Source organism: Lynx canadensis, chromosome A3 (genome assembly GCF_007474595.2).
Source record: "Lynx canadensis isolate LIC74 chromosome A3, mLynCan4.pri.v2, whole genome shotgun sequence".
NCBI lineage: Eukaryota > Metazoa > Chordata > Mammalia > Carnivora > Felidae > Lynx > Lynx canadensis.
In genome coordinates this window covers 72,084,780-72,102,839 of record NC_044305.1, presented here as the reverse complement: position 1 = coordinate 72,102,839, position 18,060 = coordinate 72,084,780, and the positions used below count along the sequence as shown (strand labels likewise).

Sequence of the window (18,060 nt, the reverse complement as noted above, 5' to 3'; positions counted from 1 at the left end):
TCCATTGCATTAATTATTGATTCTTAATCTTTTCACCAAAATGTCTTGAACTATTTTCTTCCTCTTTTAGATTACTCGAGTGGATGGGAAGAAATTGCTTCTTTATAGGGAGCAACTTGTAAAGATTCTCCAAAGAACCCTGCACCTGACCTGTAAGCAGGGTTACACTCTGTCTTGTAACCTTCTACACCACCTTCTTCGCTCTACGACACTCATCTACCCTACAGAGTACTGCAGTGTGCCAGGTGGCTTCGACAAGCCTCCTTCTGAATACTTTCCTATAAAGGCAGGTGTTGTCAGTAATCAAGATTTCAAGTACATACATATTGGGCTATTTTTCTAAGGATTCAAAGTGTGGGAGTTTTTCTTGTGTATAAAGGTATCACTTCTTTATCTTTAAAGTAGATTATTAAGTTTATTATTGGAATTTTTAAACTTGGAAAGTGCAACATAGCCCTGGAACGGCCTAGTTTTCTTCTTTTTGTTTGTATATGAAGTGAGTTGGTATGCTATTTGTAACCTCTATATTCCATATAATTTTATTGAGGAACTCAGTAGACTCACAGAAACTCACTATTGCTCTTAGAGTTGAGTGGCTCTTCAGGGAGACCTTTTTCTGGAGTGATAATGAAGGGGGGTAAGATGTTTTCATGCCCTTTTTTGTACATTTTTTGCTACCTTAGGTTTGGATTACTTCCACATTTTCTGGAAGACCTTTTATGTTACATGTGTATATTCTTTTTTCAACTTCTCAACTTGCTGAACAAATGCTATTTTTTTCTAGGACTGGGGTAAACCAGGGGACTTGTGGAATCTGGGCATCCAGTGGCATGTTCCTTCTTCAGAGGAAGTGGCTTTTGCATTCTATCTGTTGGACTCTTTTCTTCAACCTGAGCTCATCAAACTCCAGCACTGTGGTGATGGCGAACTTGAAATGTCTAGGTTAGTTTTCTTTCATAACCAGGAACTGTTACATAGTTGCAGACTAAAATCTTTGTGCTTTTCCTTTCTCTGTAGCATACCCGAATGATTTATTTTCAGTGTGTGTTTATATCTGCCATAAATGCAATTAGAGAACTATTTAATATAGAGCAGTATGACAAATTCCTTCATGATTTTTAAACCTTTTAAATAGAAAATCTTGGTTTTTTTTTTTCTAGTTTGCTTTTTGTGACTTCTACTTAGCAGTTTAGCTTGAGCATTTTTTGGGAAGTGTATGGAAATGCCTATTTTTCTAGATTCAGATTAGATGTTTTTTTAGTTTTTTTTCTGTAATTCATATTATTGACATTAACATTACTTAGTGAAATATCTGAGATGTTTTTCTTTTCCAAGAGGCTTTAACAAGGAACAATTATTTAAGATCATTAGACTTTTATAGTTTAAATCTTTGAAAGTTCCTAAAATAATATTAAGAAAGTTACTATGTGTCAAATACCAGGAAATTTTAATAAGCAAATTCAGTAGGAATGGAGAAGGAAAGAAGTACAATTGATGACTGAACTGCTTTTTGGAGTAAATGTTTAGCTAGTCCATTTTTGAAAGATGAACTATGTTGGGAGATCTTCTGTAACACTGTTTTCCCTTTTTGTTAGTGGTAGTGATCTTTGGGTGAATAGGTGATTGCATTCAGAATTGATTCACAAAGGGTAATCACTTGTTGTTACTTGTGATTATTTAGAGCTTGTTTAATTGTAAGCAGGTCTGTATTACCGGTAAATACTTATTTCATTACCTTGTATTATTAAGTGGGCCTTAAGACATTTTTTTACCTTAATATTGTATATCCCCACTTAAGGTTCTTGTACTCCACCCTAGACTCTAGAAGGCCTCTTGTTAGAAGGGGATTTGGGGTCTTCTAAAATATGAGGATACCTTTTGTCTTTTCCAGAGATGATATTCTACAGAGTCTGACTATAGTGCACAACTGTTTAATTGGGTCAGGAAACCTCCTACCTCCACTGAAAGGAGAGCCAGTTACTAACTTGTAAGTAAAAATAACCACTTTACATATTTTGCTGTTTTGCCATTTGGCATGATTTTAAGTCTTAGTCAAATAACGAGTCACTGGTTTTGTTATTGGTGTTGTTTCTGTATCACTTGAACCGTTTTGTCATTGTTAGGCCAAAAATACCTGAGGCAGAATTTAGGTCTATAAACTTTAAGGCTTTATTCAGTTTTTCATGTGATACCATTGTAGGATAATTTTCATTGTTAATCGGTTTAAAAATATTGATACTAAGTTCATCCTGTAGTTTCTGAGTTAAGATAAAATGCTCTTTAAAAAAAAATTCCTTTTTTTGGTCAGCAATCACTGTTCATTAAGGATTTTACTGGAAAAATCTGCGTGTTTTTACATAAAAATTTGTTGAGTGTTATTTTGAGCTTTTAAATTCTACTAAGTTGCTTTTCTGATTTTAAGTGCTTTTCAGACTATAACTATTGTGAATGAATGTCTTTATTTAGTCCATTGTTAGTGCAACCATTTAAGTTGAAAAAATTGAGTTTAAATGAAATCAGCAATAACTGATTAATAGAAAATAATAGAAAAATAACTCTAGCTCAGTTATTAAGTAGATAGATGCTAGTTTCAGATCTAGTGTCATTATACTGCCTTAGATCATTTTTTCTCAACATCAACATCTCCTTGCTGAGCAAGTTCATGAAAATCCCATAAAAACAAGTAAGTAACCCCTGCCCCTCAAAAAACACAAAGGGAGGAATTTGTTGATTTGCAACAAAATTCTTAAACACTTCAAGGAGTGGTTGGCTTGCTTGTGTTTCACATATTTTGTATAATCATTGCTTGGAGTCCTGCTTTCTCATGATTCCCATTTAATTTCCTTTAAAAACTGTTCCTAGGCATTGAACTTTAGATTGCTAATTAGATTTAAGAGGGAGAAGTAGGGTCATCTCAGGTAAGGAAATGTGTTTTAAGTTTGTCTAGGAATTTGCTGAGTTCTTTTAAAGCACTTTTGGTTTTCATCAGTATTATAGTTTGATCTAAGGGCAGTTTTACCAAAATTCATTTTTGTTAAGAGAGATTGATTTTAAACAGTATTTAAAAATGAGAGACCTATGGAAATGGTTTTGATTTTCCTGATGATCTTAGCAGTATGTAATATAGTAAGAATTTAACTCTTTTGGCATGCTAAAAACCTACTTCATATATAACAGATTTATTACATCAGTAAATTGAGTTCTTCTACAACATGTTGACTTTGAGAAATATGGTAGTTTAATCCAATAATTTATCTAAGAGCAAAAGCATGTATCTTCTGTATATATGATTAGCAGATTTTTAGTATTGAGTTATCCTGAGGATGCACTGCTGAAGGGTCCAGTCAGGAGACTGACAGGTTTCTGTGCAGTTCATATCAGTATGCACATGTGCCATGTGCGCTGTGACAGGGAATCGGAGGAAGGTCTTTATCCTTTGAACTAAGTGCACATCAGGACAGAAGTTCCATATTTTGGTTATGATAAAACCAATTAGGTTTGTATATAATGAAATGCATTTTCAATAAAGAGAAGAATACCATGTTGTTAACATTTTATGAATGCCATGGAATAGAAATAAGTAGACTGTTTGCCTATATTATTAGACATGATAAGCCTTAAAATGGATCTTGAGCATCTTTGTAGGTTTTTCCCAGAAAAATTGAGAAGGAAAGATAATTAAACTGGAAAGTTTTGTGTTTCAGAATTTTCACTTTCAGAGTGAAATTTTAATACCCTAAAAGATAATGAAGTAATAAAAAATTTATATTTAGTATAAATATGAAATGTTTTCTGGTATATTTAATAATACTTAATGAAATAAAATACAGAACGAAACTTAATTTGTTTTAATCATTGAGTGATATACATTTTTAGGTCCCTATATATATATATGTAATAGTTACATATATGTAGGCAGGGATAATGATTATACAAAGTAGAATCAAAGATTAATGAGCAGCCCTTGGCCTTTGAATTGCCAGAAGAGGGGGTTTATAAAGTCTTATAAAGGCTTTTAAATAATTCTTAACAGAATCCTTCCCTTTAAAACCAATTTCTATCTGGTGTCTCCTTCATCTGAAATTTTAATTTTGACAGCATAGGACTTTTTACATTTATTTTGTTTAACATTTCAACTTTTTTTGCACATAGCAAATTAGTTGTCACTGAAGTATCATAAAGTTAGCTTTATAAATTTAAAAAATTCTTTTTCTAATATGGGTCTGTAATTGTTAAGATTTCTTAAATGTAAATTGATTTGAAAAAAACTAATCAGAGTGCCTGGCTAGCTCATTCAGAGGAACATGCTGACTCTTGATCTCAGGGTCATAAGTGTGAGCCCCATGTTGGGTGTAGAAATTACTTAAATAAATAAAACTTTAAAAAAAAAGAAAAAGAAAAAACTAGTCAAATAATTTCAGTTGATGATGCCATTGTTTTGTGATAATAAACCACACTGCCTAGTGTGAAGGAAGAATATCTGTAGCATAATTCTTGGAGATTATAGCAGCAAGTCTCTATAAGAAACAGAGGCAAATACCAGGTAGGGGAGAAAAGGAAAGGTATAATTGTGATGAATTAGTTAGATGCCTAAGATGCCTGAGGAAATCACTCTTGTTAATAACAAACACTTTGGCTGTGGTATTGTGGGACATGGTATATTTTCTGAAATACCAGACCAGTTTTTGGAAGCACCTACCAACCCAATTCTTTCTTTAAAATTAATCTTATATTTTTCTTATATAAAACTCAGTTAGGTAAAACGGTCCGGCTACTTAATTTTTTTCATCAGATCTTTCATTATTAAATTAGCTTTGCACGTGGACTAGTAGTATTTGTCTTCTAGAAAATTGCAATAATGAGAAACTGGGAACTTGGTTCAGTTCTGAGTTTTCCTGATCTTAGTTCCTGATAGAATATATGGCATAGTCTTAGAATCCCATTGTTCAAGTAAATGGCTGCTAGATGTGAAAACCAGTTTTCTGTGCATTGTATTAGAGACTGACAAAACATAAAATCTTAGGTGACTTGATTGTCCTAGGTATAAAGTAAATGATATACCTAATGGTATCTTCATCGTACTTTTTGGCCTTTGGCAGTGTAGGGTTACTAAATATCTTGTATTTATTATAAATTTTACTGTTTCAAAGGATGGGTAAAAGGTCCCTTGAGAGTAATGAAGGGTAAATTTCTTTAGAGCAATTTGAATTTTGGGCAGTTTTGTTAGGTACCAAGGTTGCTGAATTAATCTTCAAATGGAACCTCTCTATTTTGCTGTTGGAACCTTTAGTTAATGACTTAATAGAAATATGTGTGGTATAGTTTATACTCCTAGTTCTACCTTTATAGATGTGGAAGTTGGATTATATCTTTGCAGGGTCACACAGGAATGTTGGACATTTGCCTTTAATCCTCAAATCGTCATTAATTTCTCCTTTTGCAGTCCACTCTTTATAATCTTTTAGGTCTAACCAGCTATCACAGGATGCAAAAAACTAACATCTATAAAAACAGGGTTACTCAAGGTAGAGGAGTCACCATTTTTCATCTGAGATATTTCTTCTTTACTTTGTGCCCCCTTTCCTCTGATAGATCTGTTAAGTCATTCTTAGTTAAACCATTCTTAGGATCTCAGCTTTTACTAACTTCTCAGTCAAAGAAAACTTCATATTTAAGTTGAGACCATTTCATTAATATGTGAAAGGATGTGTTGTTCTGCGATGAGGGGCAGGGCTAGCTAACCTCTCTTGGCACCTCCAGGAAACTACCCAGCTCTGCTGGGGGAGCTGCACACAGGAAAGGAAACAGTTACTACTCCACGGTGAGTAACCCTGTTTTCTCCTTATTTCACCTTCTGACTGTTTTCATTGATTTTTAAAAGCTTGTGTGTCAGACGTGGAAATAGCTCTTTTGCTCAGAGTTAATTTTAAACCTAGCAACCTTTAATTCCCATGGTAGAGTAAGAGCCAGCTTTTCATTTGTGTCCATAGCTATTACTGATGCCTAGGACTGAAATGGACAACAGAACACAGAAATGGGCCAATTGTTTCTTGTGAAACACTTGTAACCTTGAAAGGGAAAAAAAAATCTTTGTGTATTAGTGGCTTGGTTTTTATACTTTTTATGTTTGCTTTCATGATGGGGGGGATTGTTGGGAAGAGTAGGCTGTTCTTTCACCTACAGAAAAAAATTATTGTTTGTACTTGTTTCATGACAGTTCACCTAGCCTTCGTTTGCATATCTGATAAGCATTGTATATTTTGTTTTTCTTTTATTAGTCATTTCTTCCTTTTTCACCACCCTCTCTCCCACCAGTGATTGTTTTCATAGTTCTACTCTAATCCGATCTGGAGAAGATTGCCATCTAGTGGTACAAATAACATGGCTGTTGAAAATTTCTAGGTTTTTTTTTTTTTCTTTTTTAGTGGCACAAATATTGAACGCATTTTCTTATAAATGAGGTGGTGACCTTGTGCTGTCTAGTGCTTTGAAGCTGATTTAACTTTATTATTGTTGTGTAAATGGTATTATTTATAATATGTTGTGTTGGAATTTTTGTCAGACTTTTATTTGGTTCTTGAGGTCAAATTATGATTGTTTGTAAAATGCACCAAGAAGAAAAGAATGAATTTCATGTGGGTTGGGGTAGTGATGGTATTTGATTTAAATTATACATATTGCTACTATAGCTTTAAATCAGAACGCACATCTGTAAGTGCTATTGTCACTTTAAATATGCTCCTCCTCTAAGATTGTGTAAGTAACTAAAAATGGCAAGAGCAGTTTTCAGTGTCAAAGTACAGGGCAGTACATATATACTTAGTGTGGCCACAAAAAGATACAATCACAGTATTACTTGGGTAGTGGATAGAGATTTCTTTTAGGTAATTATTCTTCTAAAGACCAGAGGAAATATTTTGTATAAATATGTATTTACACTTCTGAGAAACATTTAGTGTAAAACCTGTCAATCCAATCAGAGTTTAATTAATTTGTTAGAGAAGAAGACATCTATTAAAACAGAATCTTAGGTAAAGAAAGGTAGAAGGAATTTGTGATGGATCAGAACAAATAAAGCTGAAATACATGTCTGACCAGATGCCTTTTGTACACTTAAGATAGGAAAGATGTGTTTTAATTCAGGTTTCAAAAGTAAAAGCCTAAGCTGATTTTATTTAAATGTACTTCTTAATATTTCAAAATTCCGTACAGATTGAGATATTTTAAAACACTTGTAATCAGTGATAATATTTCTTCAGATTTTCTAATAGGGTAACAGTTCAGAATGACACAGGAATTTTAAAGGTTAGCATCAGGGCTCTTACATGAGACTTGTTTTTGAATGTGATTATACTGCCATTACTAGAGTCAGAAATGCATACAAGCAAAACATTGCAAATTCCCAACTTGATAGTCTTTTTTTGTTTGTTTGTTTGTTTGTTTGTTTGATAGTTAGGGTTATTGCTTTTTTATGTTATTTGTAAGAAGAATTTTATGACTAGTTAAAATGCTTGCTTGGTTCAATATTATTTGGTATTAGGTACAGACAAGTAAGGTACAAGAGCATTCTTACTTTACAAAGCTACTGATGTTTATATAGCAGCAGTGAGGAGACATCAGCTCTCATGTGATTGCTTATGGCAAACATTTCCTGTGCTGTAACAGGAAAGGAAGGATGGGGGAGTGGGGGATGGTCTTATGTTTTATGCTTGTTGCCTGAGCACACAGTCTTTTTCTCTTTGGTGGTGAAATCTAATTTCAGTAGAGATGTTGGACTCCTTCATTGTAAAGGAATCTGATTTTAGTTTTAACTGACTGGATTTTGGATACATATATATTATTTAATCATACACAATTTTACAGAATGTTCCAGTTTGCAAGATGTTGCCAAAGGTTGAAGCTTTATAGGATGAAAACACAAATTTTATGAATCTGAATTTGAACTTGAGTCTCTGAAAAGCAAATTCATATTTTATGTTATAAGATATAACCATTCTGGGGTGCTTGGGTGGCTCACTCGGTTGAGCGTCTGACTCCTGATATTGGTTCAGGTCACGATCTCATGGTTCGTGAGTACAAGCCCCACACTGCGCTCTGCGCTGACAGTGTGGAGCCTGCTGAAAATTCTCTCCCTCTGCTTCCCCACTTGCGCTAGTGCGCACTCTCTCCCCCTCTCTCAAAAATAAACGTTAAAAAAATAAAAGACAAATTTAAAAAGTATATAATCGTGATTTATTAGGCTTGGTTTGAAACACAAACAGTATTGCTAGTGAGGAACATAGTAAAATAATTGGCAGTTTATTAATCTTAATATTATTGCCCACTTAGACAAATCCCAGAATTCATAACTACCAAATATTAAGATAGAGATAACTTGCTTAATTCAAGTTTAAAAAATACAATATAGACAGGGGTATGTTGATTTAAGATTAGTTTTTTCTTCATGACAAGTGATGTGTAGTTCATGAATGAGGAGTAATCACTATAAGATTTCTGTTTATTACTAATTAGCTTTGTGTTGGATATGCTTACCCCATGTTCCCTTGGCATTTGTGCCTATGCTCTTCCTCTTAGAAAGTATTATCTTTTTGTTTATAAAAAGTCATTGAATTGATACGTATTTTGAAATTAAATGTTGAAAATATTTTTCATTGAAGAAAATTTAGATTTCAAATATAAAGATTTATATTCCCTAGTAAAATCTATTCTTACATACCTTAACAGTGGCTTTTAATTGTTTGATGAGTTTAAGTAGCTAGGTCTGGTTCTGGTAACATAATTCTTTGTGGCAGGTCTTTATTTAGGAAACGCAGTGTTTTTATATCTGATCGTTTTTCAAAAGAAGTAGTGGCATTTTACTGCAGGTGTTAGGAGAGATCATTGTGGGTGGTTTTAAGGGGAAGGGTAATGATTATTTAAAGAAGCTTGTCAGCTGTATATTCTTTAGTAAAATTTGAGTTTTTGGTGTCTAGTTTTAACCTTTATTATACCATTATAAAGCCTACTTTTCTTTGGATAAATGTATAAATGTTTATCATCAGATTTAAGCTTTTACACTTGAATATTAAATATTGTTTGTTTATTTGGGTGGTGAATTTTCCCCCATAAAGTCATTAATTTAATTAACATTTTCTTTAAGATGAATTAATATTGTCCTTACTGAAACAGATAGCATTAATCTTCAGAAGGTTAGAGTAAAGAGTTGAAGTATTGAAGATGAGAAATGTGTTTATTAAAAAAGCATCATCTTTGTTTTGATTTAAACATTCTAGCAATGACACTTTTCCCTTTCATCCTTCTTATTGGTATTATTAATAAATGCAAGCACTCTTGTTTTTATACAGGGTACCAAGTATGGTGTCCTTGGAAGAGACAAAGTTGTATACTGGACTTGAATACGGTATGTAAATTCTGATCTGAATAAGTTTTATGGGGAGAATTTTGGTCAGTTAACCCTATAATAATTAACATGGAATAATGTGTCGTTAGAATTTTCCTAGTCTCTTTTCCATATAAAATGAATATTAGTTAACTATAATAGCTGTGTTTGCTTTTCCTAGAGAAACTGGAAATTTATTTATACAAGAAAAGTCAATAAAAGATAAACGTTTGGATGCTTTCTTATTTATTTGTGAGAGGGAGTGGGGAAGGACCAGAGAGAGAGGGAGAAAGAGTCCCAACCAGGTTCCGTGCTGTCAGGACAGAGCCCAACGCAGGGCTCAATCCCGTGAACCATGAGATCATGACCTGAACCAAAGTCAAGAGTTGAATGCTTAACTGACTGAGCCACCCAGGCTCCCCAGTATTTGGATGCTTTCTGTGTGCAAAGGCAGTTTTTCATATCTAGTCATGTGCATTTATGTTGAGAATTGATTTAGAACTGATACTTTATATTTGATGTGAATGTAGGAATAGTACAACCTTTATTCTAATGATCTTTGTGTCTTCCTGTCATAGTGAATTAAATTTCATATAAGTATGTAAAACGTGTTAATTTAATGTTCTGAATCTAACATTAATAGAAATTTAGCACATTTCCTTATTGCTGGATTAACAGTGGAATTAATTGCTAAGGTGTAATTTTTGTTTGCTTGATTTGGGTTACCCCTAACCAATTAGAGAATCCTACGCATTTATGATCACTACTTAGTGTCTAGAGCCTTTGAAATATTGGCAAAGTGGTTTTTTTCTCCCTCCTCCTTTACTGCCCAATAAAGTTTTATAAGCAGGTCTTTGTAAATGTGAAGGTTTTAAAAGTTACTCTGGATCATGCCTAGACACTAATCCAACTGTGATAAAAGGCAGACCCATTTGGTTTTTTTCCTTGATACATTATTTATTCCTGACATAAACTTGATAGAAGCTTCAGCATTCTGGGGAGCATTCGGTGTGTCTAAAATGCCTTGTCTCATTTTCTAAAAAATAGATCTATCCAGAGAGAACCACCGAGAAGCAATTGCTAGGGTCATAAGGAAACTTCTCAGTAAGTACATGTATGCTTTTAACTTATTTTTACTAATAAATATTTAGGCATTTTGTAGCGTATGTGCTTTTACTTTCTCTAAATTCTAAAGAGAATATAGGGTAGTATTTTTTTTCTTAACTAATAGATTCCTAACTGATATATCAGTATTCTTGTAGTAATTCCAAATATTTTAAACAAAATCCTTCTTCTTTTATTATAGACCACATACTTAACAATTCAGAGGATGACACCAAGTCTTTGTTTCTTATCATAAAGGTACAGTTATCCTTTAGTAGGTGCATGATTATTAATGTGACGAGGTTTGACATGATCACTTGTAAATGTAAAATTTAAAATTCTTTGACACAGGTTATTGGAGACCTTTTGCAGTTCCAAGGATCTCACAAGCATGAATTTGACTCTCGTTGGAAAAGCTTTAACCTAGTAAAGAAATCAATGGAAAATCGGGTCAGTATTTTCACCTACAAACTCTGAATTAATTTTTTAAAATGTGTATAATATTGATGTAGCCGCTTGATCTAGCGATTGCTCAACATACACATGAAGTTTCCCTATGCGTAAAAATAGTAGATTTTCAAATATTGTATCGTGGTATAATCAGAAGGATTGTAGAAAAATGTTTTCCTGATATAAACTCTTCTGTGAATTTCCATGAGTCTCTGAACTCTTATTGGGTATTTGGAGTGTGATAACTTGGCAGGCTGCTGTGTAACAACTTGAGGGAATAAAAGATAGGAGGAATTGTCCACAGGCATGAATTTAAAGCATCTCACTTTATGGAGATCTCAGAAAAATATGTCTTATGTTATTTTTGCACTCCAGACCTCAGTACAAGCTTTTCGAGAATTTGGAAGAAAGAATACTTAAGCCAGCCCTTTGACCTTGACAGCAGTGTTTTTCTGTGGGAGACTTTTATTGAATTTGAGTCTAAAAAGGTTGTAGGAATGTGTTACTTAGGCAAAGGTCGCTACGTACATTATTGGAAGGAATGGCATGTAAAATAGGGCAGGGAGGGGTGCCTGGGTGGCTCAGTCGGTTGAGCGTCCGACTTCGGCTCAGGTCATGATCTCACAGTCCCGTCCGTGAGTTCAAGCCCCGCGTCAGGCTCTGTGCTGACCGCTCAGAGCCTGGAGCCTGTTTCGGATTCTGTGTCTCCCTCTCTCTCTGACCCTCCCCCGGTCATGCTCTGTCTCTCTCTGTCTCAAAAATAAATAAATCTTGGGGCGCCTGGGTGGCGCAGTCGGTTAAGCGTCCGACTTCAGCCAGGTCACGATCTCGTGGTCCGGGAGTTCGAGCCCCGCGTCAGGCTCTGGGCTGATGGCTCAGAGCCTGGAGCCTGTTTCCGATTCTGTGTCTCCCTCTCTCTCTGCCCCTCCCCCGTTCATGCTCTGTCTCTCTCTGTCCCAAAAATAAATAAACGTTGAAAAAAAAAATTTTTTTTTTTAAAATAAATAAATAAATCTTAAAAAAATTAAAAAATTAAAAAAAAAATAGGGCAGGGAAACAAACAAACATGGCATGCTTTGGAGAACAGTGGCTAGTGAACAGAATGGCATGAGGTAACAAGGTCATTTATAGTTTCATCCCAAGAAAGTGCTTCAGTTTTATATTCAGCATTGGGGGAGTCATTAAAATTTCTCAGGTAGATCTGATTTGAATATTGGAAAGACCAGTCTTTGATCAATCAAAATTAAAATGAATTCAATGAACTTTGAAAAGCTCTGTCATCACTGTGAAAAATAAGCAATAGGAAATTAAGACTGTAAGCAGGCAGGACAGTTAAACTATTATAAATAGTCCAGATGGAAAAACACAACCTGAATCAAGTCAGTGGCATTGGGATGCAAATAAGGTGTTTTGAAAAAGAAGAAATTGTGGGGACTTAATGACTAGTGAGAAGAAGGTGTGAAAGAGGAGCAATCTTTGAGTTCCAGCCATTTGCCGTTAGTGAGCAGGTGGAAGGTAGGGTGGTAGGAGAGAACATAAAAGATAATTCTTAGAAAAATAACAGATACTAATTTCTGTAGTAAACATACACAGTTAACCTGGAAAGGCTATGTATAAATGTAACAGGGTCAAGCAATTTTCTTAGTAGTCTGATTTTATACTTTTCAGTATTTGACTGAATAAGGACCAGCTTAGTTCCTTTCCCACGCATGGATCCGTTAATAAACTACCAGAGAAAAATACAGTGTTGGATGACCCATTTAAAGGGGATATTTCTTCAAAAGGGGCGGGGGGCGGGGTAATATTTCTCCTATTAGCCATAAAATTAACTGAAATAGTATCTTTGAATATAAGCCTGATCACTTAGAATAAATGAAATTCCTCTATTACCCACCAGCCACCATGGACCTTTACTGCACTAATTTTTCTATAAAGGATTCAGGGGAAGCCACTGGTGTGGAACTTCCAGACAATGTTGAAGTGTCTTCTACTTTGTTTTTTAGCTCCATGGGAAAAAACAACATATCAGAGCACTGTTGATTGACAGAGTAATGTTGCAGCATGAGGTAAATCTCTTTAAAATCATGACGACTTTTTTAAATGACAGTTTTCCAGATGAATGACATTATTTGTGTTACTTCATAGTTAAATGAACTTTTTACTTTTTAGTAAAAAACTTTGGGGTTTGATTTTACACTGTTTAATTTTCATAGCTACGAACACTGACTGTTGAGGGTTGTGAATATAAAAGGATACATCAAGATATGATCAGAGATCTACTTCGTTTATCTACAAGTTCATACAGTCAGGTAAAGCCAGTCAACTCGACCTTCCCCTCCCATTTTATTACAGGGCAATCTGAATATCCCCATTTCAAATCCAAGGAGGTTTAAGTAATTTATTGGCATAGAAAACACCTTTCAAATTGCAAATATTCTCAAGCTAATTTTAGTAGTCTTTTTAAAATAATGTTGATTTTTACGGTTTGTTATTGCTTCTCAAATTTCTTTAAAAATGTAAAGTTAGTAGATTGTGTAATGTTGCTCCCACTTAATCAGATCACATGATGAAGGCCAGTCTGGGAAGGTGGTATAATTCCTCCTAGGTGTTATGCTTGGGTTTCAGCAACCTGCTGCCATCTGAATTATGGGGTCCATCCTTTCAGGTAGCATAGGACCAAGAGATTATCTCTAAGCAGAGACAACTGGAAAAACCAAAATTCATGGACAGCTAATTACTCTGTCTTTATAAAATAATATAAATTAGGAAACTAGTCTCTAACTCAAAGATTGTACCTCAAGTAATGTTTAAAAGAGTTTGAAATATGTACATTGTGTCACTTTTACTGTAGTTATTATTTGTTACTATTTGGTTTGTGGGTTATAAACTTATACTGAATCTTCTGTTTGGGTTCAAGAAAGTCTTTATGTTTCTCTGTGTAGACAGGAGAGAAAATCTTAACTCTTCTCATCAAAAGTAAGTCAGAAGAGAAAGTTGACTAGTCTGCTGATTATGTTAAGGAATAAGCACATATCAGCTCTATTCAGTCTCTCCTTTATCAAAAATATCTGAACCTGTGTAACCTAAACCATGGATGTGGTTGGTGGTAATATGCATTCCTTTTAGTAAAAAGATAGTCCTTTATTTGTTTTTGCTAAGGTATGTGCTTGGATGTATTTTTCTGTTACTACACCAATATTTAAGTTATTTTTGATAATTCATTTAGAAACATTTTGTAGTTTGTCTACCATTTAATAAACATCCTCTGTACTTTCTTCAGGTCAGAAATAAGGCTCAGCAAACGTTTTTTGCTGCCTTGGGCGCATATAACTTCTGTTGTAGAGATATCATTCCCTTGGTTTTGGAGTTCTTACGGCCCGATAGACAAGATGTCACACAACAGCAATTCAAGGTATAAGGTTTTCTGTTTTACTTTATCCTGAAAATTTTCAGATATACAGAAAGTTGAAAGAATTATACAGTAAACATCCATATATCCACCACTCAGATTCTGTATTTAACATTTTGCTGTGTTTGCCTTATCACATATCTGTCTCTATATCCATCCTTTTTTTTTTATGTCAAAGTAAATTGAAGACATCCATACCCTTCACCTTTAAACATACAGTTGTTTTTTCTCCCTAATAGTTGACTTACCTATGTTATGATTGTTGTTACGGTGGAGAAAATGCAGGCTGCTATTTGAGTTGAGCACCAGTGGTAAATAGCCTGGCTGGCCTGTAGGAGAGGCAGGTGAAAGACCAAAAGGTGTAGGTAGGGTAATGAGACCAGCGTGTTGGAAGGCCTGAGACCAGAAGAAACATAGTGAGTTTGAGTAACTGAGTCAAAAGCTCGTATGATTGGAGCAGAGGGGGAAGGGAACGACATAAGATAAGGAAAATAGTATATCCCACAGGAGTACGATAGAGTATAGATGAAATATAATGATTGCTTATACTGTAAGAAGTAGGTTGATTGAACATGATTTAGGAGAGAGAATTGATAAGACTTGGTGGCTGAATATGAAGGTAGTGAACTGAAAGGAGGTATCATAATTATACAGGTTCTAAATTGTACAGCTGGTTATTGGGTCATCAGAGAGACAACAGGAAGACTAGATGATGAATTTGTTTGAACAAGTTATATTTGAAGTGTTTCCTGTAAACTAAGAGTCATTATCAAATAGGCAGGCAGACCTCATTTCTCCACAACACACCATTTCAGCATGTGTTGATGACAGTGAAACCTTTGGGCACGGGTAAGAGAGCCAAGGAGGAGAGTGAGAAGAGAAGAGGACTAGGGTAACAAGTATTGAGAAAACTCCATTAGAACCCCAAGAAGAAGAGGTAACCAAGGAGGGAAAGATCCGAGAGATACTAAGAAGCGAGAGGTTACAGAAGCCACGGGGAGATCTTTCCCTGAGAGAAGAGAGACTCAGCAGATCATTTGCTTTCCGGAGGGAGTTAAGATCACAACTTTACGTGTTCCTTGATGTTGGCTTATAATACCAGTCAACAAACCATAGCTTGGGCTCAGTTGGTTGCTTTGATAAGTAAAGTTGCATTGGAACACAGTCATGTCATGTCTGTGGCTGCTTTCACACTACAATGGCATAGTTGTGACAGAGACCATATGGCCAACTATTTACTGTTAACCCTTTAGAGAAAAAGTTTGCTGACCTCTGATATAGATGTAGCATTCAGGAGTACTGTGGAATGTCTAACTCGTAGAGTGGTACATTGTCCACCATGTTGGGAGCAGCTTGAAGGGACAAAATCAGGTAGATCAAGTAAGACCAAAAGTGAAAAATGTCTATTAGGTCAGTAAAACCAAATTACCAGTGACCTATGAGAACCTGTAAAGAGGAGTAGAGCACATGGTAGGTAATAAGCCAGATCAGAATGGAGTTAGGATGAATGTTCAGAAAATAACATAATAGCTCTTTTCATGAAAATGGGGTATCTTTGAAAAGGGTACCCCGTGTCATCAGAATCATTCTGATTAATTCAGCGTCTGTGAGTAAAAAGTACACAGTATAATAAAGTAACCTAGTTTTTATATACTTAAAATACATCACAACCAGATTTTAGAAATTATTCCAGACATGCCCTAAAATGCTAAGAGTGGCATATTTTATGGTCTCCGTGATATAATTGTAGTAGAAGAGAATTGGAACGGAAGCTCTATCTTTAAAAACAACAGCTTTACATTTCTGTGTTATCTTACTAATAGCTATTCTTTGAGCTAATCCTCTAGTAGATGATTTAGGGAAAATATTACTGAATGCGAATTAAAGGTCAAGTTCAGGTTTCTAAAAGTAACATGTTAAGTGTGTGAACCTATTTTACTAACCAGTATCAGACACTTAAATAGTAGTAAATTTAAAAACAACTCATAGGTGAATTGGCTACAGCTAAACGGTGCTCTTACTTCCCATATTAATTATTTTTTCCTGCAGGGTGCCTTGTATTGTCTCCTTGGAAATCACAGTGGTGTATGTTTGGCAAACCTTCATGATTGGGACTGTATTGTACAGACATGGCCAGCAATTGTTTCTTCTGGGCTTAGCAAAGCGATGTCCCTGGAAAAACCATCAATAGTGAGACTATTTGATGATCTTGCAGAAAAGATTCATCGGCAATATGAAACAATTGGCTTGGACTTCTCAGTAAGCAAAAACCATTTTTTTTAATTCAGATTAACATTTGCTTTCTGTTTCCTTTTTGTACTCAGTAATCATTATGGTAGGTAGCAGGGTGGAGTGTGAATTTGGAGCCTGGCCAGGAGACAGGTAGGAGGTTTTTCTTCCAAGAGGCAACAAAAGGTTATTACACTGTTGCATTTACCATTATTCTTTGTATATGCATGGGCTCGTTTTTTCAGAGTTGATTATATTTTAGAAGGTCACTCTTAATAGTCAAAGTCACATAAGTTTGATCAGAGGGTTCATCATTTATAGTGATGAATATTAAAATTGGATGATTTGACACATGAGGAAGGCTATCAATTTCAGTGGTGCTCATATGGAGAGATATAGCAGGTACATATGTATACACCCATCATAACTGAGGGTGGATAAAAGTGGTGTGAGTGCAGATGAATTGCCTTCTTCTCTAAAGTAATTGTGTTTGACATCCATCCTTTGGTTTGAAAACCACTGCTCTAAACATATTCCTTTTCTGTAAAACATAGTCTTGTTATTTGCAGCTGTCATTAGATTATGTGTTTTTGTTTTTTTTTTTTTAAGATTTTATTTTTTTAAGTAATCTCTGCACCCAGCGTGGGCTCAAACTCAAAACACTGAGATCAAGAGTTGTGTGCTCTACTGGTTAAGCCAGCTAGGCTCCCCAGCTTATGCTTTCTTTAAAAAAAGTTTTGGGTTTTTTTTTTTTTAATACATAATTTACATAACAAAAAATATACCGTTTTAACTTAACACAATAGCATACTGTATATTCACAATAGTATTCTCAGGGCTCTGCAACCATCACTACTCTCATTTCAGAACACTGTCATCACTCAGAAAGAAACCCTGTACCCAGGAGCAGTCACTGCTCTTCCCCCAGCATTCCTAGTCCCTGGAGATCACTAATATGGAGTCCCTGGAGATCATTTATATGGAAATGGAATCATACGATAGGTGGCCTTTCGTATCTGGCTTCTCTCTCTGAGCATAACGTTGTCAAGATTTGTCCATGTTGTAGCATGTATCAGTACCTCACTTTTCCCCCTCGCTTTTCTTTTTTGTAAGATCCCGAAGTCCTGTGTTGAAATAGCAGAATTACTTCAACAATCAAAAAACCCCTCTTCCAACCAGATAATGCTTAGTTCAGAAGAAATTAAAGAAGGACTTAAACGCCAACAAGAAAAGAATGCTGATGCCCTGAGGTAATTATGAATGCCCATTTTATCCAGATAGATGGCATTAAAGACAGCTGGTTTTAAGTATTTCTGAAATATAGATGCACCATGAATACCTCATGAAATTTACACATTGATTCTAAAAAAATACAAACTGTTAGGAAATAATTATTGTGAAGGTCCCTGTGTTACTTTTAGCTATAGAAGTGGAAAACACCATCTTAAAATTATCTCAAAAGACTGGTTTTAGATTTCTGGAACCCAAG

General features: G+C 34.9%; 1 protein-coding gene across 4 annotated transcripts in view; it reads left to right on the top strand.

The window, feature by feature from the left end:
* The window catches only part of PSME4 (proteasome activator subunit 4), a 99,391-nt gene that overhangs the window by 51,083 nt on the left and 30,248 nt on the right, over positions 1-18,060 (top strand). For 3 of the 4 annotated variants that reach the window (XM_030310584.1, XM_030310583.1, XM_030310586.1), the window contains 12 exons: positions 71-286; positions 785-942; positions 1,892-1,987; positions 9,345-9,400; positions 10,427-10,483; positions 10,686-10,741; positions 10,835-10,933; positions 12,937-12,999; positions 13,147-13,242; positions 14,214-14,345; positions 16,392-16,601; positions 17,685-17,821. In XM_030310584.1, the coding sequence (XP_030166444.1) occupies positions 71-286; positions 785-942; positions 1,892-1,987; positions 9,345-9,400; positions 10,427-10,483; positions 10,686-10,741; positions 10,835-10,933; positions 12,937-12,999; positions 13,147-13,242; positions 14,214-14,345; positions 16,392-16,601; positions 17,685-17,821 (1,376 nt within the window). The remainder of the gene's footprint in view (positions 1-70; positions 287-784; positions 943-1,891; positions 1,988-9,344; positions 9,401-10,426; positions 10,484-10,685; positions 10,742-10,834; positions 10,934-12,936; positions 13,000-13,146; positions 13,243-14,213; positions 14,346-16,391; positions 16,602-17,684; positions 17,822-18,060) is intronic. The other variant, XM_030310585.1, reaches the window with a different exon arrangement.